This window comes from Brassica napus, chromosome C8, assembly GCF_020379485.1.
Source record: "Brassica napus cultivar Da-Ae chromosome C8, Da-Ae, whole genome shotgun sequence".
In the NCBI taxonomy this organism is placed as follows: Eukaryota; Viridiplantae; Streptophyta; class Magnoliopsida; order Brassicales; family Brassicaceae; genus Brassica; species Brassica napus.
This window is the reverse complement of record NC_063451.1, coordinates 12168421-12192860: the sequence shown is the minus strand read 5'-3', so window position 1 is coordinate 12192860 and position 24440 is coordinate 12168421. Positions and strand designations below refer to the sequence as shown.

The following is a 24440-nucleotide window of genomic DNA, read 5'->3' as shown; positions in this document are numbered from 1 at the left end:
GTCGACCGATAAGTGGTTGGCGGTGTCGATCGATGTCGGGTGGGTGTAGATCGATGATGTGGGAATGTTGTCGATCGATCTCATCAGGTTGGTGTCGATCAATGCTAGCCTTTGAAGTTTCCAGATCTCCTCTCGAAGTATGCTGATCGTCATCAAGCTTCTTCTTCAAATTTTGATCCATATCTTCAAGCCATTCCTCCAACTCTAAGAAGTCTTCTATTGTGACTTCCCTACTTGAATCCAAGTCTCCAAGCTTTTCTCGATCCTCCAATTCCAAGAACCCTTCTAGCTCCAAGAAATCTTCCATGGTGATTTCTCTGTCTACATCTAGGTCAGGATGAAAACTTGATACATCGGTGCTCTTCTGTGTCGACCTATCGATCGATGTTGAGGTCTTGTCGTCGGTCGACATTGAGGTCATGTTGTCGATCGACGTTGAGGTCGTGATGTCGATCGACGTTGAGGTCCTATCTTCAGTACCAGCTTCCTCTACTCTGCTAAGCTCTCCAGACACATGTTGTTCATCCCTTTTTGCAATAAAGTCGTCGAGCAGCTGTACTGGAATCATATACTCATCAACTAACGATGCCAAGAACCTGTCCCATCTATCATTTTTCTCCTTTTCTCGAGTTGCTTCAGCATCATCAAGAAATTTGTAAAGGAAGGCTCTTTCAATGTCATCCCAGCTGGTTAGAGATCCTGGTTGCAGTTGACTGAACCATCTGAATGCATCCTCAGAGATAGAATAAGGGAAGATCTTGTAGAGCGTGTGGTATTCAGACACTTCATTCTGCTCACTCCTTGACACGAAATCCTCCAGCACTTCGATGTGTTTTCTGAGATTTTGGTGAGGAAGACCCTGGAAGGGGTCTTGACCTACCTAATCATACCACTCTCGGCTCAAGTCAAAGTCCTTCATCTCAGCAACAGCAATCACATCAGGGATCACAGAACCCTGAGCATTAATAAACCGTCCCGCGCTGTTGCGAGTGCGACCTTGTTCGTCTCTTAACATCTCATTCTCATCGACCTTAAGTATGAGCACTTCGATCTTCTATGTCTCCCCGCAAGTGGTGATGTTTTTCACCGGATGAACAGTGTCGGGATGAACAGTGTTTGGTTGAACAGTGTTTGGTTGAACAGTGTCGTGGTGAACAGTATCGCGGTGAACATTGTTCGGATGAACAGTGTCGATCGACACAGGATGAACAGTGTCGATCGACGCGAGATGAACAGTGTCGATCGACGCGATATGAACAGTGTCGGGATGAACAGTACCTCGATGAACAGTATCAGAATGAACAGTACCTAGATGAACAGTAGCCGGATGAACAATGTTTTTCGACGGTTGATTGGCTCTGTTGATCATTGTTGTTTGTCGGGTGGCGATCGATTGATGTTGTACGTTGGCGATCGATATCTGGTTCACGCTGTCGATCGATGCTGCTTGGAGGGTGTCGATCGATTCTTCTCTCGTAGACTTACGGATCGTGCGTGTATCAGCAGACTTCTTCTTTGAATAACCCAGATATCCTCTCTTCATTGTTGTTCCTGGTACTAAGATGTATGTACCTGAAACAGAAGAAAAAATTTTATCGGTATTTTAGAAAAATAGTAAAACCTAGACTAAATCTAACTAGACAAGATCTAATGGCGATCAAAGCTCCCCGGCAACGGCGCCAAATTTGATATCACTCAAATGACCCTAAGGAATGATTTATACTCTCTCAAATAAGAGGTCGAGTTGTAGTACTTAGGGATCGAATTCACAGGGAGCTAGGGAACCAATTAAATCTAATCAGTTTGATTAAGCTAGGCTAATAGGTTTAAAATCAGTAAATAAATATAGCAAAATAGTAAACAAGTTGAACAAGACAATTGTTCATCTTGGCAGGAAGTTGTTTGATGGAAGGATGGTTGCTAGATCTAGGGTTTCTATTCAGGTGTTGGAGATTATAATCCTATAGATGCCTAACAGTTGCATGCATGATATATTAGAGCTCAACTCCTTAATCACAGTGATCAGTGATGGCAATGTTTCACTGGTTAACTAACAAGATCTTGGATCTCAACTGTCGTCTTTTGATCACAAGAAAGTGTCGATCGATGATCCTATATGGATATCGATCGATACACCTTTCGCAAATATCGATCGATTATCAGAAGACAATATCGATCGATGCTTCTAGTTAAGCCCTAGGCGCAGGTTGATAATGCTCACTAGTCTCCTAGATCAGCATTTAGCATCTCTCTAGCAGTCTTAGCATGACATATTAGATTCAGGACAGGATGATCAAGGATGCTTGACACATGCAAATTCCTAGGTTCATGTTCTAGTTAGGAAGGCTAAAACAAGCATTAATGAACAATCAATCAATGAATATCACAACTTAGCAAATCTATAGTTGGGGCTAATCCCTCTAACCTATTTGAATCCTAAACCTAACAGGTGGATCTATTTAGACATGAAGTTTGTCACAGAAATCATCGATGAATAAATAAATAGCATAAATAATATAAAACCAAAACCAATGGAGTTCCAGGAGGACTCTGAAGGAGTTCCTCCTTTCTCTCCTAACTAAGAACAAGAATCAAAGAAAGTCTAGATAGCCTCTCCGTCAACAATGGCTTAGAAAACACATAAATTGGGTTTCTGGTCGTCCAAGAGTATTCTGGTAATTTGGAGTTGTTTCTGGGCTTCAGTCAGTCATAAAATATACTCGGCCCGCATTTTGACATCCATGTCGATCGATGTCAAGAGTTCTGCATCGATCGACATACGTTCCTCTTCTCGACAGCTTCCTCTCGCGAGGCAGACTGATCACTCTTCAGTAAACCGGGCATAACTTCTGATACAGGATGCTGATTGACCTCAAACTGGCGGCATTGGAAAGATAACACAAAGCTCTATCTTGTGTCAAAAGATGAGCTCAATATAACGGTGGAAAGATCTCCATCCATAGCTAGACATCTGATGCGTCTGTGCAGTTCTGCACCTCGAAAGACTCCAAAATCACCATATTTCTCCAAAATGTACCTGAACCTGTAAATTTTCTAAATATACTCTATATAGTAGTAAATATATATTAAAACACTTATAGATCATGGCTGAAAGTGGGTAAAATCTATGGTCTATCAGAGGTACAGTACCCGGAGTGGCTAGCTAACGTGGTCGTTGTCAAGAAGAAGAATGGGAAGTAGAGAGTCTGCATAGACTTCACATACCTCAACAAATCCTTCCCAAAGTACCCTTTTCCTCTGCCTCATATCGACAAGCTGGTCGATGCCACAGCCGGGCATTAGCTAATGAGTTTCATGTACGCGTTCTCCGGCTATAATCAGATACTCATGCATTCTGAAGACCAGGAAAAGACATACCTCATGACATCCAGAGGGATCTATTGCTACAAAGTCATGCCTTTCGGCTTAAAGAATGTCGGTTCGACCTATCAAAGGCTGGTAAACATGATGTTCGCAGATCAGATTGGGAGGACCATGGAGGTCTACATCGATGACATGCTGGTCAAATCTCTAGAGGCTGAAGACCACATATCTCATCTGCAGCAAGCCTTCTTCACTCTCTGAAAGTACAACATGAAACTCAATCCAGCTAAATGCTCATTCGGTGTCAGCTCCGGGAAATTCCTCGAATACATCGTGACCCACCGGGGCATCAAAGCTAATCCAGAGCAAATCAGAGACATTTACTTGATCCCTTCCTCGAGGAACGTCAAAGAAGTCCAAAAATTAACGGGAAGAATGACAGCCTTGAGCAGGTTCATCTCCAGCCTCTCCGACGAGTCTCGCGCCTTTTTCGGAATCCTCAAGAACCCAAAGGATTTCCAGTGGACGGAAGAGTGCGAATCCGCTCTCCATGAACTCAAGGCTTACCAAACCACTCCTCTTCTCCTATCCAAACCACTGCTTGGCGAGGTCTTGCTGCTATATCTAGCAGTCTCGGAACATGTTGTAAGCGCCGTCCTGGTACGCGAGGAAGGGAGCAAGCAGCTGCCAATCTACTATGTGAGTAAGGCCCTCCTGGACGCAGAGACCTGTTATAGCCATCTTGAGAAACTGGCCTTAGCCTTGATAGTCGCTGCCCGCACGCTACGGCCTTATTTCCAGGCTCACCCAATCGTGGTCGTCACTTCCTTCCCCATAAAACTGGTCCTCCACAAGCCTGAAGTTTTCGGACGCCTAGCGAAATGTGCTGTGGAATTAGGGGAATATGATGTAATTTTTCGACCAGCTACAGCCATAAAGTCACTGGTCCTGGCGAACTTTGTGGCTGAATTCTCTCCTACCCTGCTCCCAGCTCTGGAGCAAGAAGTACGCCTCCATAGAGAGACAAAAGAAGAGTGAGAATGGGTCCTACACGTAGATGGTTCTAGCAACGTTAGAGGAGCTGGGGTAGGAAGAGTGCTTACCTCGCCAACAGGAAACACGGCCTCAAGAGCCGTTAGGTGAAACTTCAAGGCAACCAACAATGAGAGCAAGTACGAGGCCCTAATCGCAGGGCTGACACTCGCCCATTAAATGGGTGCAGAGAACATCCAGGTTTTCAGTGACTCCCAGCTAATAATCAACCAGGTGCAAGGGGAATATCATGCAAAAGACGACATCATGATACAATACCTGGGGTCACTGTATCATGATACCTAATCAAGAAATTCAAGAGCTGCAACCTCACACAAATCCCGAGGGAGTAGAACTCGCAAGCCGATGCTCTGGCTACTCTAGGGTCCGCCCTCGAAACAAATATCCAGATGAGCATCCTCTTGCTCGTGCTTCAATTGCCAGCCACCCTGGAAGAATCACAACCCAAAGAGATCTCCACTATCGAAGAGGACGAAACCTTGATGACCCCATTAATCCGGTACCTAGAGAATGACATTCTGCCGGAAGACCACAATGAGGCCAGAAATACAAAGAAGCAACCCGCAAGGTATTGCATCTCCAAGAGAAGATATACCGGAGGTCCTTCTCTGGCCCGTACCTGAGATGTGTCACACCCCGAGAAGCCGCTAGAATCCTTGTAGATCTACATGAAAGAGACTGTGGATCCCCCTCTAGCGGCAGAAGCCTGGTGCTCAGGGCCAGAAGGACAGGCTACTATTGGCCCACAATGGCTGCAGACGCCAAGAAGAAAGCTAGCATTGCGATCAGTGTCAAAGGCACGCTCCGGTTTCCAAACTCCCTCCGGAAAACCTCAAATCCATAAGCTCACCCTGTCCCTTCAGAAAGTGGGGCATGAATATAGTGGGAAAGTTCCCTATGGCGCCAGGGCAGAAGGTCTTCCTCCTGGTAGTAACTGACTACTTCTCAAAATGGATCGAAGCAGAAGCACTCAGCCGAATAACATACTTTCAGATCCAAAATTTCCTTTGGACGAACGTGATCACTCGCTTCGGGCTCCCAGTTCACAAGCCACAACTTCAAGGAGTTCTGCATGGTCTGGGGCATAAAACTCACCTTCGCCACACCCCGACACCCCCAGTCCAACGGACAAGCCGAATCCACGAACAAAACCATGGTCAACATGCTAAAAAAGCGATTGGAGGGTTCTCATGGGAAGTGGGCAGAAGAATTACACGGAGTCCTCTAGGCCTACCGGACTACTCCCAAGGCGGCGACACAGAAAACTCCTTACTCGCGAGTCTATGGCTCTGAGGCCATAATACCAACGGAGATGCACGTGATAACAACGGTCTCAGGGTCGTTGAGCCTACAACTACTCGGCGAAAAGAAAAGAATGGCGAACTGATGTCACTGAGCCTAGACCTACTCGGCGAAAAGAGAGAAGCCACTCGACTAAGAAACTGGTCCTACCAGCAAGATGTCACCAGGACCTACAACAAGAAAGTGAGAACCAGGACGTTCCAGAAAGGGGATTGGGTTCTACGACGAGTAGAAAAAACGACAGGGAAACTCACCCCCGGGTGGGAAGGACCCTATAGGGTAATCGAGGTGTGGGGAGCAGGAGCCTATAGGCTACAATATAGCAAAGGTAAAATACAACCCAACTGCTGGAACGCCCTGCACTTCAAAAAGCCTATCATTTTTAATACGGTCTCCGGACAATGATTTCTACTATTCTACTATATACTATTTAGGCATTATGATTTCCTACTCCTATATATGCTAAACGTCTACGGACAAAGCTTATAATAAAAATAGTTCTGACTATAAGGGTAGTAGGAAAATTATTATACTTAAAGGGGCATACGGCTGGATCAGGTCTCAAGAGACCTCCGATCCTGGCCAAACCTTATCAAAAAGTGGCATGTCCACAGAAAAAGAAAATGGGTATGAGACATAAAGCCGGAATGGGTCCGCGCAAGCCCGAGTATGTTGTCGAAACTACCTAAAGCTCCGGTGCAGCCGAAGGCGTATCGGGGTCCCTAGAGTACCACATGTGAAAGTACATGTATTAAAACGCTACGTGCTATACAATACATGGAACATTGGGTATACTTGCAAAAGTACTGTGAAATATAGGGATCAAAAGTGCAAAAGTCCAGGAGCACCTTATAAATCTCTGGTTCTCCAGACTTGGAAAGCAGTAAAGTCTGGCACTTGGGTCACTACACCCACACCAGCACCCCCTAAGTCTAATAGTGGCTTCCTGCAAAAGCATAATGCAGCATAGGAACTCGATAGTGGCCAGCTTCCGAGCGGCATAATGCGAGATCCGAAAAGGTACCGGTAGTAGTCATGCCTAGGAAGGCCGAGTACGGTCCCTGAAAAACCAAATATTCCGGGTTCCCACGAGGAACTCAGGGCCCATATATGATCCCACGATCTAAAGAGGAAACCTACGGTTTCCCGTACGATATCGGGTACTATATACAAGATCTAAAGTAGAACCTCCGGGTTCCCGTGTGGCCTCCAGGTTCCAAATATGATCTCAGGATCTAAGGAAGAACCTCCGGGTTCCAAGCATGATCCCAGGATCTAAAGAAGAACCTTCGGGTTCCAAATTTGATCTCAGAATCAAAAGGGAAAACCTCCAGGTTCCCACTTGACCTCAGGGTCCAAATACGATCTCAAAAAACCTCAGGGTTCCCAGATAACCTTGGGTCCTTACATGACCTCTGGGTTTACAAGAGCAACCTCCTGGTTCCAGAGTCTATAAAAACCTCCGGGTTCAAAGATAATATTGCAGGGTCTAGCGGTAACCTTCGGGGTCCCTGACGACCCTCTGGTCCTTGCGTAATCTCCAGGTCTAGGGCAACCCCAATATCCAGAAACTACCTCCGGGTTATAAAAGTGACTTCCGGATCCTCACGACATTTTCTAGTTTTAAGTCAAAACTCGGGTTCAATCCATTCCAAGGATCCCAATAACCTATAAAGAGGGTAAGAAGCGATTGTACCCTGTGGGTCCTACCACGACAAAAAGAGTCTACTAAAGGATACCTCAGCCAAGAAGCAAACGGAGAGTGTCCTCATTAAAGATTCGAGTTGCTACCATTATAGCGTGCAAAACGGTTCGATGAAAAAGAATGCATAAAGAATCGTCAAGCCATTATTCCAAAAAATCTAGAGGAGCTACAAGGAGCCATTATTCAAAAGAAAGCGAGATTTAACTAAAACCAGCGTCTCTAAAACAAAAACAAGGAAGAATCATTAAAAAAAAGGCTCCTCCGAGAATCGTGACCCCACAACGGACTTCGGGGTAGCAGCCTTGGTAAAACCCCCCGATTGCTGGTTGATTCTCCCGAACCGGAATAAATATTGGTGGTACTCTTCTTCGGGATCCCAATGCTCTACCCGCTTCTCTAGCCATTCCCTCATGAGCTCCCACCTGGCCGACGCCCTCACCTTCTGAATCAATAGATCCCGACGGGCCACCATATCCTGCACCTAGCTACGGAGAAAGAAAACCTCGCCAAGAAGCCTCTGATGAGTGTCTACCAATGGGCCATGATTAGGTGCAGCTCCAACACCAGTTGATGTGGTGGAAGAAAGACCATTAACCGACGAAGCGGCCCTCGCCAATCTCGGCGGAGGGGTGTAAAAAGACGCCTCTTCCGTATTTTTGCCTTTTGATGCTCGTCATAGATGGCTGACACCGAGAGCCTCACCACGTTCCCTGGGAAAAGGGAAAGGTTTACCCCAAATACGTAAGAAATAAGAAGACGGAATCCTATCAGATAAAAACTAAGAGGGAAAGGTTTACCCCAAATACGGCTATGGCGAAAGGCCTCCTTGCTCACCAGAAATTTATCCACCGGAATCACCGGGGAACTCCCATTATAAGCTTCGCTACTGCTTCTCCAGCGAAGGATACCGGGCGAGACACATCTGATGGAAAAAACCAAGCATCAATAAATACAAGGTCCCAAAAGAATGGTAAACTCAAGGCTCAAATAATAGAGAAAAGCTTACCGACAGTACGCCAGGACGTAGGATAGCCGAATGGCTCCTGAATCGTCATGAATACATACCGGTTGTTCCAACATTCTCCAAAGGGATAATTACCCCTTATACCCCTTGAAGGCTCCTACTAAAGGAGCGCCGTCGTGGGATCGGAGGTGATAGAACCCTGCTTTGTTCACCAGAGGGGCAAAATAATAGGAGTATAGAATCTCATGCACTCTGACGGAGAATCCATGTAATTCTCCGAGCACTTAGATAGCCATTAAAGTCCTCCAGGTCAAGGGAGTATAAGTTGAGAGAGACATAAACCAAAGTAAGAGGATACTTTAGCTATAAGAGACGGGATACCGCCCCAGAAGCCCACTTTTAGCTATACCTCATAGACAGCCACCTCACTCGCTCCTCCGTCTAGGGCACACTCGTACTCGGAAGACTCCTTATCCCCACTGAAGGATGAATCGTGTACTTCCTCCAAATATCAGCAAGATCTCCCTCCCGGATCTCGGAACGAGGACCGTCATCAAAGAAACATGAGCGACGCCGTCTCAGGGGCGCCTTCGGGACTTCTTCACTATCAGCCTCTAGAACATCTCCCCATGAAGGAATGGGAGAGGAGAAAGTGATACGCCCTAAATTGAAGGATCACTTTAGCTGGGTGTTGGATATGACCCGAGAAGGCAAATGACACTTCTGGAACTGAGATGGATTGAAAGGATCGTCAACAGATGCGGAATGGCTCTTGATATACCCACGATCTAAGGCTAACCACCTAAGAAAAAATGTAGTGCGTTGGCTAACCACCAAACACCACATAAAGATGAATTGGCTGACCACCAAATCAACAAGCCGGTTCACACCAATGAACTAGCTAGAGAACTCTCTCTCACTCAGAGAAAAGAAGACAACGAAAATAAACTCAAACTTAGATTGATTTTATTCGTAGAATGAGACTACATATATATAGTGTTTGTAGTCAAAGAGAAATAAATAAGAACACAAAAAATAATACATAGGAAATAGAAATATTGACTAGAAATAATAAATGAGTCAAAGACGCAGTCTTCCGTGCAGATTGGTCAAGGATGATCCTTCGGCTACTGTCCACGTTCATCCGAACCAGATGGGTGTACGGCGGTAAGGAGAAGGACACACACGGGACTGTCCTAATGGTCCGCCGGGTGAGAATGCATTTCCGTCTTTGGGTTCTTAACGACCCAAGCTAAGTCTGGCTCGACTATTCTCCTCAGAATGTCGAGATGGTCGGGAAATATGAGTTCTAGTACGGTCATTTCGGTCGTCTGTTCGTGGTTCCAGTCGAAACTCCATTCCGGACATACGTGGGTTGATCCGGTACACGGCTCGGTTAGTCTGATTGGTACGGTCGGATGGGTGAACCTCGGTTGAATTGTTCAGAATGTCCTGATCTCCATGCTGAGCTGGTTCCATGCACTGATCCATGGACTGGGGCGCATCAGAAAGGATTGGTGAAAAGACTATGTGGCCTTGAATGGCCACCCACGACTGAGGACGGAAACACAAGAAGTTCTGGATTCATCTTTCTTGTCCGAAAATCAGCACTCGAGCCTTTATATACACAGGGATCATCCTTCCTCACAGAGCCGGAAAAGGAAATATTCTGATAAGGGGATTCTTCCATATTTCCAAATATCCCAGAGAATCCTCGATGTAGACGACCAGCGTAAAAAGGAAACTCGGTCCTGGCAAGAAAAGGGAAAAATCCTTCCTGAAAAGGAAAAATTCCGCAAAAAAATGGACACGTGCCTCCTGTTGGGGAAAAATACTCAGGTATTAAATTTCTCCAAACCCCAGGCAGGACACTGGCCTCTTGTCCCCACTAGGAGACGCCCCGGGTCCCCGCTAGGAGCACTCCGGGTCCTGTCCCAGGGACAACCCCCTTCCTCCGGGAATATGAAAGCTTCTGATATGGAGACACTTCCATATTTCCGAATATGGAAGAGTTTACCCTACTCAAACCGACTAAGGCCGACCTCAAAACAACTATATAAGGGGAGGCTAAACCCTAGAACAATAGAACGACACTTCAAGACTTAGAGATTAGAGCTAGGCGGCTAGAACTAGGGTTCTTACTCAATCTATTGTAAGTCCGGCTTGTTTACTCAATAAAACATCTCTTCAAGTTTTATTCTTTTCAAATCAATACAAAATACAAAGCTTGTCTATCGTTTTGTGGTACTCACAAAGATCCTACACAAAAATCCCCTAACAGTTTGGCGCTAGGAGGGGAGTAATCCAAACTATGTGATAATGGCGGTGGATGAGCAGAACGAGCTACCTGAAGCTACCCAGAGAGATGCCGAGCTCCAAAGGCAACTCGATGGTCTATAAAGTCAACTAACTGAGCTGCACAGAGCTCGAGAAGAGGTTGTGGAGAATCCCGAGCTCTCCTCAGAAGTCCAGAGCTTGAAGGAGTAGCTCGACGAGCATTCCAAACAACTGGAGCAGAGCGCCGAGAAGCTCAACCAGCTCGAATCGGAGAACCTAACCCTCTGAGACGAAAACTAAGCCCTCAACACGGCAAATAACAAGAAGCGTTTTTTCTGGACTCATATCCGACCCATGTCAACTTTGGAGACACCAACTCTGGAGGAGATTAAGGGTGCTCGGATCTACGATATAGAAGACAGCGAATCTGAGTCGAAACCAGACAAGGAAGCACCCGAGGGAGTAGCAACGACGGAGTCTCCTATGGCTGCTTACCTAGAGGAGTTGTTCTCCAAGAGGCTCGACGCCATGCAATCTATGGTAGAAAGGCTCCCAGGGGTAGCTCCCCCAATCCGGAAAAGCAACCCCGACTCCTACGCCGACACTCCTTTCACGAATGAGATCACCCTGATCGAGATGCCCAGGAAATTCTCCTTTCCTAGAACAAAAGCGTATGATGGTACCAGGGATCCGGACTATCATGTCGTCCAATACAGACAAAGGTTGCTCGCTGTAGCACTCCAAAGGAGTCACGCGAAGCTACCATGTGCAAGGGATTCAGCTCAACCCTGATCGGACCCGCCTTGCAATGGTACGTCAACCTACCCTCCAGGTCCATATCCTCCTTCGCTATACTCAGTAACAAGTTCTTGGAGCAATTCGCCAGCAGCAGAGACCTGGAAAAAACCTCTGACGGTCTATACGAAATCCTCCAGCATCGGGCTGAACACCTACGAGTTTACATAGCCCGCTTCAATCAAGAGAAGGTGGCCATTCCCGGATGTAACATCCCCACTGCAATCTCTGCCTTCAAGAGAGGCTTGCTCCCCGACGGGGACCTCTATAAGGAGCTGACCAAATACCAGTGCAAGACCATGGAAGACGTCCTATCCCGAGCCTAGGCAAAGGTAAAATGGAAAGAAGATGTCGCCAGTTGCACTAAGACGCACCTAAAGCCAGACCCCAAGGCGGTCAGGCCAGACCAAACCGAGCAAGATGAAAGACCCTCTCCAAGACCAACCAGGGATTCTGGGAACATAAGCCGGGGCAGATACAAGACCAAAAGAGGAGGAAGTTTTCCCCCGAAAGGGATGCAATCATCAACGACGAAGTTAAAACCTTGGTCGGCGCAGGGTTCATTCACGAGGTACAGTACCCGGAGTGGCTAGCTAACGTGGTCGTAGTCAAGAAGAAGAACGGGAAGTCGAGAGTCTGCATAGACTTCACAGACCTCAACAAGTGCTGCCCAAAGGACCCCTTTTCTATGCCTCACATCGATAAGCTGGTCGATGCCACAGTGGGGCATTAGCTGATGAGTTTCATGGGCGCGTTCTCCGGCTACAATCAGATACTCATGCATCCGGAAGACCAGGAAAAGACATTCTTCATGAGGCATCAGCTAATGAGTTTCATGGACACGTTCTCCGGCTACAATCAGATACTCATCCATCCGGAAGACCAGGAAAAAACATCCTTCATAACATCCAGAGGAATCTATTGCTACAAAGACATGCCTTTTGGCTTAAAGAACGCGGGATTAACCTACCAAAGGCTTGTGAACATGATGTTTGCGGACCAGATAGGGCGGACCATGGAGGTCTACATCGACGACATGCTGGTCAAATCTCTAGAGGCCTAGGACCACATATCTCACCTGCAGCAAGCCTTCTCAACTCTCCGGAAGTACAACATGAAGCTCAATCCAGCTAAATGCTCATTTGGGGTCAGTTCCGGCAAGTTCCTCGGGTACATTGTAACCCACCGGGGCATCGAAGCCAATCCAGAGCAAATCAGGGCCATTCACTCAATCCCTTCCCCGAAGAACGTCAAAGGTCCAAAAGCTAACAGGAAGAATGGCAGCCTTGCGCATGTTCACCTCCAGGCTCTCCGACATGTCTCACGCCTTCTTTGGGACCCTCAAAAACCCAAAGGATTTTCAGTGGACAGAAGAGTGCGAATCCGCTCTCCATGAACTCAAGGCTTATCTTACCACTTCTCCTCTCCTATCCAAGCCACTGCTTGGCTAGGTCCTGCTGCTATATCTAGGGGTCTCGGAGCATGCTGTAAGCGCCGTCCTAGTGCGCGAGGAAGGAAGCAAGCAGTTACCAATCTAATATGTGAGTAAGGCTCTCCTAGATGCAGAGACCCGCTACAGCCATCTGGAGAAGCTGGCCTTAGCTCTGATAGTCGATGCCTGTAAGCTGCAGCCCTATTTCCAGGCTCACCCAATCGTGGTCGTCATTTCCTTCCCCATAAAATTGGTCCTCCACAAGCCTGAAGTTTCCGGACGCCGAAATGGGCTGTGGAACTAGGGGAATACGATGTGATTTTTCCACCATCTACAGTTATAAAGTCATAGGTCCTGGCGGACTTTGTGGCTGAATTATTCCCTACTTTGCTCCCAAATTCTCCCCTACCTTGCTCTCAGCTCTGGAGCAAGAAGTACTCCTCCGAAGCGAAACAAAGGAAGAGGGAGAATGGGTCCTGCATGTTGATGGATCCAGCAACATCAGAGGAGCCAGGGTAAGAATGGGTCTTGCAAGTCCTGTTCACTTATTTTTGACCTATATACAAGAATTCATGTGAATCGAACCTTGATGATTGCCGCCACCAAGTCTCATTCGAATTCTTTTTGTTGGAATCCTTATGAAGCAAGCCTTAAGGGTTGTAGCCACCAAGTTTTGTTCGGATTCCACCTAACTAACACCTATTAAATCTATATATATATATATATATATATATTTTTATATTTTTTTTTCTTTTTCTTTTTCTTTTTCTTTTTCTTTTTTCTTTCTTTCTTTTCGTTTTTTAAAATAAATATCTCTACCTATAAATCTAGGGTCGAAATAGAGAGAGAAAATGTGATAAATCTACACAAGGCTTTACCTTCCAGACTTGTTTGAAGAATCTGATCCCATGTATACCAAGCCCCAAGACAAGCAGTTGTGTCAAGTTTAGTGTTGGAGGTCAGCTTTGGTTCATTCAAACAATCTCAGCAAGTGTGAATAGTTGACAGGTTGATCCACTTTAGTATCTTTAGTACTATCTGCAGTCAGTAAGTCTAGAATGGTGCTAAAGAGTCGTTAGATAACAAGCAAAAATCTAATAAGTTCACTATTCCCTTCTTGACTCAATAAAACTCTTTCGAAAACATTTTGGTTATACTCATGAACACACTAATATTAGTAAACATCCCCCCATACTTAAATTTCACTATTCCCACACTACAGGAAATGTGGTTAGTAATAGCGGACGAAAAGCGCTATCATTTTGGTTTAATAGCGTTTCCTTGGACGCTCTGACATCACCCGTTATAAAAAGTCCAACCCTTTTAATAGTGATTTTCCTCTGTGCTATTACTAAGTGTATAACAATAGCGCTTTTGTGTTCGTAATTGTTAGTATTTATAATAACGTTTAATAAATGTTATTAGAACCAAATAATTTGATTTTTCCTAGTAGCAAAGATAGCAAATGTTTCGTGTTATTAATTAGTTTTATAATTATGCCAAAATTAATTAATAATAATTATTGAATTGATTTTTAAATAATTAATTCGAAAATATGAAATAAGAACAATATAAATTATTAAAATTCCAAAAATCAATATAATTATTCAAATCCCATAACACAACATTATCACATTCATACAAACCATCACACAAGCATACAACATATCATCAATCTACCACTAATAAACCTTCACAATCATCCCTAACATATACACTATCATCATCCATATCATCACCCATATCATCAACTTCTTGGACAGGTAAAGGAGCACCACCTAAATCCTCTTCTGTTTCCAACTCATGATAACCTCTAGGTGGTGCTCTCATAACAACATACCAATTTGAAGCATCATCCTCCCTAGAGTAGAAAACCTGTTTCGCTTGAGAAGGTAGAATGAATGGATCTTTCAAATAGGCTGCTTGGTTCATATGAAGGTTAACAAGAGTGAAGCCATCTTCTTCCTTCACACCATTCGCTGTGTTTGCCCAGTTGCATCTAAAGAGTGGCACTTTGAACATGTGATAGTCGATGACCAAAATCTCCTTTATCACTCCATAGTATGTAATCATATCCGCGACCTGTCTCATATCTCTTGCACTTGATCTACACATGCTAAAGGCTTCATAAGTTACTCCACTGTTTTGTGTCTTCAGCTTGACCGCATCAGTATGAAACCGTTGGCCATTGATGATGAATCCTTTATGTGCTAAAGCAACATTTCTTGGTCCAAATGCCAACCACCTTATCTCCTTAGAATGACTATCTTTTGAGTCTAAATGAATCTGCCGCAGGAAATCAGAGGATTATCATCAAGCCGAGGTACTTAAATTATAATCAAAACATGATAATATGTACCACGAAACCAATCATCAATCTACAAGCTAACCAGTCATAAAAATACTAAAAATCCAGACAGTTTCATCAAGCTATAAGCTACTCAGACATCAATTCGCTAAAATATGGACATGTTCTTCAAGATACAAACCAGGCATCATGATACAAGCTAACTAGTCATCACCAAACAAGCTAACCAGTATTTACAATAATAATCAAGAAAAGAATTTGGAGTTTGTAACCTTATTTTTAAGCCATTCTGTAAAGTGTTCAGTATGGTTTTTCCATAACAAAGTTTCATTTTTAGCCAATCGAGCATCCTTAGCTTGCAACTCTTCCAAATGCATCCTGATTTTAAATTAAACAACAGTATATGAAAATGAAATTATGAGTAAAACAAGTAGAAGAAACATAGAGAATTACTTACTCAAGAAAGGGATCCAAAGATGCCATGTTCATTAGCACATATCGATGTGCAATGTCTCTATCTTTATCTGACAGGGTAACCTCTATACCCTTCTGCAGAGGTCGGCCTTCAACCACCATTCTATCAGCCTCAACATCTTCATTACGATTAACTGCTTCTTGAACTGGTACTGATTCTTTAAGGAACTCTAAACAAAATGCAACACATTCTCCAGCTAAATACGCCTCAGCCATACATGCTTCTGGCCTTGCATAATTCTTAACAAAAGCCTTTAGTGTTTTCATGTACCTATAACTCAGGAAATATGAATATTAGTCAAACATCATTGTGGGAAGTGGATATATTGAAGAGAGATGTTGATCAAACCTTTCGAAGGGATACATCCATCGGAAGTGAACTGGTCCTCCCAACCGTGCCTCTCTTGATAAATGTAGTGGAAGGTGAAACATGATATCAAAAAGGGCTGGAGGGAAGAAGCGCTCAAGCTGACACATTGTCTCCACAAACTCTGTCTCCATGGATATAAGTTTCTCTGGGTATGCGCTGACACAACCTGTTGAAGTAACTGCATAATATATTTATGGCTATCCTAGGACCCCTATGTAACAACCCTCTTAATGCAGCTGGTAACAAGTTTTGTACTAAGACATGATGATCATGCGACTTTAAACTACCAATATTTGGAGGGTTAACTGAAACACTATTCGCAATATTACCACAATAACCATCAGGGCCTCTAAACTTAGCTAACCTTTGGCAGAAAATGGTCTTCTCTCTCTTCGATAACCAGTAGGCAGCAGGAGGTAAGTATGTTTTCTTTCCCCTCACCTCTGTGTGCAAGTGCTTTCTGATTCCAATATCTTCTAAGTCTTTTCTTGCTTTCAACCCATCTTTTGACTTCGCACTTTGCATCAACAGAGACAATATAGCATCGAACACATTCTTTTCTACGTGCATAACATCAATATTGTGACGAACAGGCAACTCCTAACACATTAAACAAGAAACTGTTAGACATATTGATCTCTTCTTCCAGTAATCAGATAATATAGGTCAGTTACTATAGTTTACCTTCCAGTAAGGTAGATCAAAGAATATTGATCTCTTCTTCCACCGCCATAGTTCATTTGATTCTTCACACTCTTCTTCTTGTAACTTCTCATCATCTTCCAACTCTAGTCTTTTCCTTTTTTTTTCCTTCTCTAGAGGTCTACCAAAATCATTCGTAAAAGCTTGTAGTGTCTCATATATCTCAGCGCCTGTTTGTATCCTATTAGCATTCCCTTCCTCCACAGTGTTGTCAAACCAAGCTTTTTTATATCTGTAACGATGGCCAGGCGGTAGTCTCCTTCTGTTACTCATGTAGACAAACTTGCGGCTAAACTTAAGCCACCTTGCAGGTGTATCCTTTCCACATACATTGCAGGCTTGTTTCCCCTTTACTTTACATCCAGACAGTGTTCCTAAGGCTGGATAGTCACTGATACTCCAAAGCAGCAAGGCTCTGAGATTAAAGTTCTCCTTCGCAAATGAGTCATACACTTCAATACCCTCAGCCCACAAATCCTTTAGATCGTCTATCAGTGGTGCTAGGTAAACATCAATGTTGTTACCAGGAGCAGTAGGACCAGGGATCAACAAAGTCAGCATTATATTCTCAGCCTTCATACACATGGTTGGAGGCGTGTTATAGTTCACTAACAACACTGGCCATGTGCTGTGATTGGTGCTTTGCATGGAGAAAGGGTTCATCCCATCTGTAGAAATCCCAAGTCGAAGATTCCGTGGATCAGCAGCAAAGTCTGGCCATTTAGCATTCACTTGTGCCCAAGAGATAGAATCAACAGGGTGCCGCATTGTACCATCTTCAGTGGCATTGGTATAGTGCCAACGCAGATCTTCAGCCATCCTTTGTGATCTAAACATCCTCCTAAACCTGTCCTTGATTGGAAAATATCTAAGGACCTTTGCCGGAATCCCCACCTTTAACTCATTACTGTGCTTATCCATTTCCCATCTTGAAACTTTGCATCTTGGACAGCTTTCTAGGTTCTCATACTCCTTCCTATACAATATGCAATCATTCTTGCAAGCATGAATACTGTCGTAGCCGAACCCAAAGATCTTCAGAAATTTTTTGATTGCAGCTAAACTCTTGGGAAGAACATTGTCTTCAGGTAGCAAATCCTCAAGTAAAACCAACAGCTGATCAAAGTAGTTCTCCGACACACCACTTTTAACCTTGAATCTGTAAAGTCCCATGATAGCTGAAACCTTTGTGTGCTTGAGACAATCCGAGTATAATGGCGTTTGAGCGTCTCTGAGCTTTTTCTTAAACTCAATTTCCTCTGGTGCTTCATCGTCTTCGTTGTCAGTTGTCGGGTTTGGACCACCTTCGTCCATGGAGAATATTGTCTTAAACAAATCAAACGCCTCTGTTTCATATTGAAGAACACTGTCTTCTGCAGAATCTCTTTTTTCTCCATGAATACTCCAACGAGAACTCTTATACTTCTTATCCATACCCCTAATCACCAAATGCTCCACAATTTTATCCAGTGACTGATGGCTCAGATTGCGGCAGTCTCTACAAGGGCATAGCATTTCAGACAGACTTCCCAATCTTTTTGCGGACGAATTCACAAAATTAGTTGCTCCTTCTGAATACTCGTGGCTATTCCTACAAGAATCAGACAAAAGAAGTTAGCTTTATTTCAATCGGCGAGTAGAAATGAGATCGAGGGATTTTAGGTTATACCTTGGAAGCCAAATCCACGACTTATCCATTTGCTTACTTTCAATCGGAGAATACAGGAACAGCTGGTTTGATTTTAGCTCGAGAGATACATGTGCTTTCTTTAGGGTTTTTTTGATTTTAGATCGCGAGACAGAAAGGAGTTTCGACAGAAAGAGAGATGTTGTGTTCTGAAATTTTCCGAGTGCAAACAGAGACAGAAAAAAATGAACGGTTGTGATCAAAGATTTGGAGAGAAATCGGACGGTCTATGATTAATCCGAGTGCAATCTTAGTAGTTGCTCCTCATTGGCTCAAAAAATAAAAAGAATGGCTAAGATTGAAGTTGGGAAGACACATCCATCGGCATATGGTTTGCCACGTCTGCAATCTTGGAGGTTACTCCTTATTGGCTCAAGGTATTAATTTCGTTTGAAATCTGGAAATTAATATATAAATATGATTTTGAAGCAAAAAAAAATTAAATTAAATCTTAAAAATCAAATATTCAGTTTTCCAATTTTACAAAAAAAAAATTGTATGAATATAAATTTTTTATGTGAGCTTTTATAAGATTGATCAATCTAGCTCATATGTTCATAAACACTACTACTTATTTGTATGTACAAAGGCTTTAGGGTATAGGGTTTGAACAAATGAGTGTTTATAAAATTTATAACTAATCAGTTTTGTGAAATTAAGATTACAATATCCTTTTAAGAATGAACAAAATTGTGAAATCAAGTACAATTAGGGTATAGGGTATAGGTTTGTACTTTAGGGTTTAGGGATTTCACTTTAGGGTATAGGATTTTAATTTTTGGTCTTCCCGTCTGTGGATTTAATTTTTAAAGCTTATGGTTTAATGTAAAATTATGCACTTAAGGGTATAGGGGTTAACAAGCTAAACATTTTCACACATAACCTTATATCATAATATAACACATAATTTTTGTTTTTTTGTCTGCTAACTGTTACATAATATCATACATGATTTCAACCGAGTAAAAAAGTACCTAAACATTCGATCACACACTAGAAATACATAGCCGATGAGAACCAACTTGAAAAATGTTTCAGACGACAATTTTAGACAAACTTGATTTTGTCATTTGGCCATGCCACAACCGAACCCATTGCATCAGATATGTATTCAATCTCTGAATTTGGCCTCCAGACTTTTGCATCACCGATCTTAGCCACATCAATCCACACCTTGCTTGCATTTGGACCTAGGGGTACAAAGTGGCACAACTCATTCGGATCCGTTGAAGCTACCCTTCCTTCAGCTACCTTACGTCCAGAGTTGTTGCAATCCAAGAGAGTGCACTTCTGCTTCGGACTTCTGGTCGAACTAGTGCTGCCTGGACTCTACAACTCAAACAAGATGACAGAAGCAAGTTCCAACATCAATCAAGGACGCAACATCAATCATCAGGCAAATAAAAAAATTTAACTTCATGTCAATTACATACCACTGCTTTTTTCTTGGCTGGCTTCGAAGGTGATGCTATTTTCTTCCCTGCACATTTAGTTGGTGTTACTTCTGTAGCAGGTGTAGGCATGACTTCAACCTTTAGGACTGGCCATGCTATTTTCTCGCTAAGTGCATCACCAATCAAGAACATATCAGCGGTTGGCCTCCACAAATATGCTTGATCATTGAACACCTTCACTACTTCGACACTAACAGCATTGGGACCCAGAGGTATGTTGTTAACCATGTCTTTGGATTTTGAAGAGCACACGAGACCTTCAGCAATGACCTCGTCCTCATCATTGGTCCAATCATATATCTTGCATCTTCGATATTCACCTTCCTTATTTGAAATTAGAAATTTTAGTAATGATTAGAGATGACTCAATTGTTGTAAGAAGAAAACAAGATTTGAAAATTTACCATAGATAAATCTTCAGAACAGTTTGGATCCTTATCCAAAATCACTTTATCCATTGGCCAAGATATCTTGTATCCCACAGCTTCATCAAGAGTTAACACATCCGTAGTAGGCCTCCAGAGTGAAGCTGATGCGCTTAGTGCATACTTAACTACGATAGCCACTGCATTAGGACCAATTGGTATACGACCAATTTTGTACTTCGGTTCAGCAGAGCAGAATTCTCCTTCACCAACAACAACATCCTCTGATTCAATCCAATCCAGTATTTGTACTCTGACTCCTTCTTTGAATCCACCACTACTCTCAGATGTTTCAGCATCAACATTACTTTTCTGAGAAAAGGCAACGGAAATCGTAAATGTCTTAAAACTAATTGACCAAAGGTAATGAAAAGGATTACCTTCTTCTCAGCTAATTCTCGCACCATCCCCTTTAACTCTTCAATCTCACTTTTCATTTCTGCAATCTTAGCGTCTCTAAATTGCAGATATGCTAGCTTATTAGCTGTAATCCCTCTACCAAAGCCCCTTACTCGTCCAGGTTTGTCTTTTCCCAAAACCTTGCTCACAGCATCTTCCCTTATGTTATCAGCAGCTGATGTGGAGTCCATCCGACTGTCAAGTGACTGTATTTGTTCCTGATACAATCATTTAAACACAAAATCATTCATTGCCATAGTCTATTAACTATACACAATATACAACTTCCATAATGCTTACAATAGTCTCAGCAAACTGGGGCTTCACAGGTCTGCCATCAGCATGAGTGTGTCCCGCAATCCAAACCTTGGATCTACTCACCTTACTTGGGTCTTTACTCTTTTTTTCTATATGAAAACAAACATATCTCACTACCATTTTAATCTAACAAGCTGATCTACAATATGTAGATGTTTGACTACTCTTTTACCATATCATCAGCTAAACGAAGCATTCCTTTGCGGCTGGTGGTGTGAGGAATCTGATTTCTTCTCATCGCTCTGTACTTGTTACTCGTTTCCTACAATATAAATATGACATTGATTATATCCATCAGACATGACCTTTAAGGATGAAACTTACTTAGTTGTAGATAACTCACTGTGAAAGATTTGGTAGTCTTACTCTTAACCCAAGTGTTCCACAGTTGAAGGGATGGGATGTTGCTCGGTTTTAAAGCTATTCTCTCAGCTGCAGTCTTCGCCACACGTACTTGTGACACCAGCCTTGACTTCCCAGCCCTCCACACATTTCCCAGCTGCTTGAAAATAACAGCTTTCTGCCACTCTTCTTGCAAGTTAAACCTCCCCTGCATCACAATAATCAAGTTAAACATGTTTATAATTTCATCTTGCGGTTAAACAAAACATACTAATATATATACAAACCTGAATTTCTTCCCACATTGTTGCTTTAGTCGCTGCATCAAGTTTTCTCCAATCGGCAAGTGTAACCGGAACATGTTCCCTCACAAGAGGACCAAGAACCGACGATAGGGTTACTGAACCAGGTCCAACATGCTCACCAATGTCATTGAATGTGACCATAATCTTATCATTGGGATTTTCAGCCACTCTACGCAACTTTGTAGGTCCTCTTTTATTTTTTTTTGAAACTTCCTCCCCTGCTAGCTTAACTCCTTCAGTACTAGGAATCTCATCATCTTGCGTAGTGCCATCTTCTTCCATATCGCGAGCTTCTTCTTCGCAAGCTTCCTCTTCGTTCCCTTTCTCATTAAGAACTCCATCATCTTCCATATTGGCCGATTCTTCTTCATTCTCTTTCCCATTGAGATCTCCATCTTCTTCATCCTCTTTCCCATTGACATCCTCTTTCCCATTGACATCCTCTTCATCGTCTGTATCTTCTTCAGACATTGACTTCTCAGCCTGATCATCCTTATCTTCGGGTGTTACATCTTCTACTTCATCATCCTGAGCAGGTGTTACATCTTGTACTTCATTATCCTTAGGAGGTGTAACATCTTCTACCTCATCATCGTCAGATGGTGTTACATCTTCTATGTAATCATCTTCAGCAGCCACTTTCTTGATTCTACTACTTCTTCTCGTTGGCGTTAAAACTAAATTCTTTTTAGGGGAAGCCGTTTTCTTTGCTGTTCTTTTCTTCACTTTTAGTTGCGGTGCCTTGTCCTCTTGATCTACTACCTCCAAGCCTTGATTACGTTTACTCCGACGAGAACCAACTTGTCCTCTTGTCTTTGCCATTTCTGAAACTGATAAACAAATCCAAAATCAAATCAAGCCATTCGATCAAAAAATCTAAACCCAAAATCAAATCGAAACCTTCAATCATATTCAAAATCAAACTGAAACCCACAATCATATTCAAAACCTAATCGAAACCCACAATCATATTCAAAACCTAATCGAAACCCACAATCAAAATCGAATCATGTGTTAACGCGGACATGCATGTGAAAAGAGATTTGAATCAAAGAGAAACCCAAAATCAAAGAGATTCGACTCGAGAGAACCAGTCTCTATTCTAAACTCAGAATCAAATCGAAACTCATACCAATTGAAGCTTCGACTCGAGAGAACTCTGAAGAACTTCGATGAGTCGGTTTTGATTTTGAGGAATGTGAAGAGAGTGAAGTGAAGAGAATGAAGTCTCGGTTTCGATTAATACTTAAGTTATTTTTAATATATTTTTTCATATACGATAGCATTTAGTTTTTGATTTGCAATGGTAAGGCGCCTCCACTTACCAAATTAACGCGGCTGAATTATTTTATTTTCCCGCGACTACAAAGATAGCTTATAAATTTCAAAAACGCTATTATAAAGGCCCGTGTTTATATACAATAGCAAAGAAGCAAAAAACGCTATGCTACGACGCTATTAATACCCACATTTCCTGTAGTGCCAGTGTATATCTAGTCGGAGTTGTGGTGAGAAATAATCATAAGTACATAATTTAAGAAGTAAGAAAGATGACCTGCTCAGTGTCGATCGACACAATGAAGTGACAATCGATCAATGTTGTTGAAGTGCTGTCGAATGATAGCGACATGGTCTCATTGGTCGATGGCTAGAGCAATCATTCAACACAATGAAGAGACAATCGATCGTTGGATCTGAAGTGTTGTTGATCGATATCGAGCTGGTCTCATCGGTCGATGTGTTGAGGAATCGTCTACTCGGATCTATTTTTTTTTAAGACTCATCATAAAACACAATATTAGTAGAACCTCCCCGAGACTTAAACAACACTGTGACCAGTGTTATACATTCTAAGATTGGTGGGAAAATAAATCATAAGGACAATATTAACAAGGTTTCGCGAGTATACATGTCATTGATATGAGTATCGATCAACACATTTAAGTGGCGATCGATACTTGTGATGCTCTGTAGAGCGACACCGGCCGAATGTCTACCGATGCTGGTGTAGAACTCGTCTTCCTCGTATCTATTTCCTTTTACCTAACATAAATAAAACACTAAAAGTCAGTAACAAAAACCAATTATCTAAATAATTTTTTTTCGATGAACAGTATCCTGCTACAGTAGCTTTGCTACAGCAACACAGCTACAGTGATACAGCTACAATATCGTTCGTCGATTCTGCTACAGTGTCAATCGATTTCCTTTCTACAGTGTCGATCGACGTTTCCGCTACAGTGTCGATCGCTGCTACAGTGCCTCTACTACAGTGCTTTTGCTACAGTGTCATTGCTGTTCATCCCTTTTTTTTCAACCTGAAATCATTAGAAGACAAAGAACCAGTAATAGATGAATATAAAACCAAAGTTAAAGCAAACCTAATAGTGGGTTGCCTCCCACTCAGCGCTTATTTGTAGTCATTAGCTTGACTTCTAGAGATCTGATGTAGTCCGGATGAAAATGAGAACTTGCTCCGAACCAAGTCTCAATGTCTACTCTCTCAAGTGTTATTATTCTTTTGTGAAAACCTCCTCCTTAGACTCTTCTCCTTTGTCTATCATATTAGAAATAAGGAGTGCTCGAAGCTTATCAAGTGGCTGTGAGAAGCATTTGCTGCACACTCTAGATTTCCTAACACCATCCGAGGAGTGAGGAATCAATGGTAACTGAGAACCTCCCTTGGTCCTTTTCCTCTTCTTCCAATTCCTCCTCTTCTTTCCCCCAGACTTGTTTGATCGCGTGGTGGTTTCTCCATCAAAACGATTTCCACACATATCGAACTTCTTCTTCTCTGATGTGAG

The 24440-nt window shown here is 42.8% G+C and overlaps 2 protein-coding genes across 4 annotated transcripts; both read right to left on the bottom strand.

Annotated features, from left to right (window-relative positions):
• Positions 1 to 14428: 14428 nt before the first annotated feature.
• Positions 14429 to 21047, bottom strand: LOC125591456. 3 transcript variants are annotated; one of them, XR_007327480.1, is made up of 2 exons: positions 15433 to 18515; positions 14429 to 15138 (listed from the first exon to the last, which is right to left on the bottom strand). XR_007327480.1 is itself a non-coding variant. In XM_048765724.1 (2 exons), exon 2 carries the CDS (start codon positions 18219 to 18221, stop codon positions 16671 to 16673), a length of 1551 nt encoding a protein of 516 aa, XP_048621681.1. In that variant the 5' UTR covers positions 18222 to 19722; positions 19827 to 21047; the 3' UTR covers positions 14429 to 16670. The 3 variants fall into 3 exon arrangements, 2 of the variants coding, with proteins under 2 accessions (XP_048621681.1, XP_048621682.1); XM_048765724.1 differs by adding an exon at positions 19827 to 21047 and having other exon boundaries at positions 14429 to 19722; XM_048765725.1 differs by adding an exon at positions 20653 to 21047 and having other exon boundaries at positions 14429 to 20584.
• On the bottom strand, positions 14429 to 23655 carry LOC125591457 (high mobility group nucleosome-binding domain-containing protein 5-like). Its single transcript, XM_048765726.1, has 3 exons — positions 21619 to 23655; positions 21333 to 21539; positions 14429 to 21251 (listed from the first exon to the last, which is right to left on the bottom strand). Exons 1-3 carry the CDS (start codon positions 22456 to 22458, stop codon positions 21150 to 21152), a joined length of 1149 nt encoding a protein of 382 aa, XP_048621683.1. The 5' UTR covers positions 22459 to 23655; the 3' UTR covers positions 14429 to 21149.
• Between the last annotated feature and the right edge of the window lie 785 nt (positions 23656 to 24440).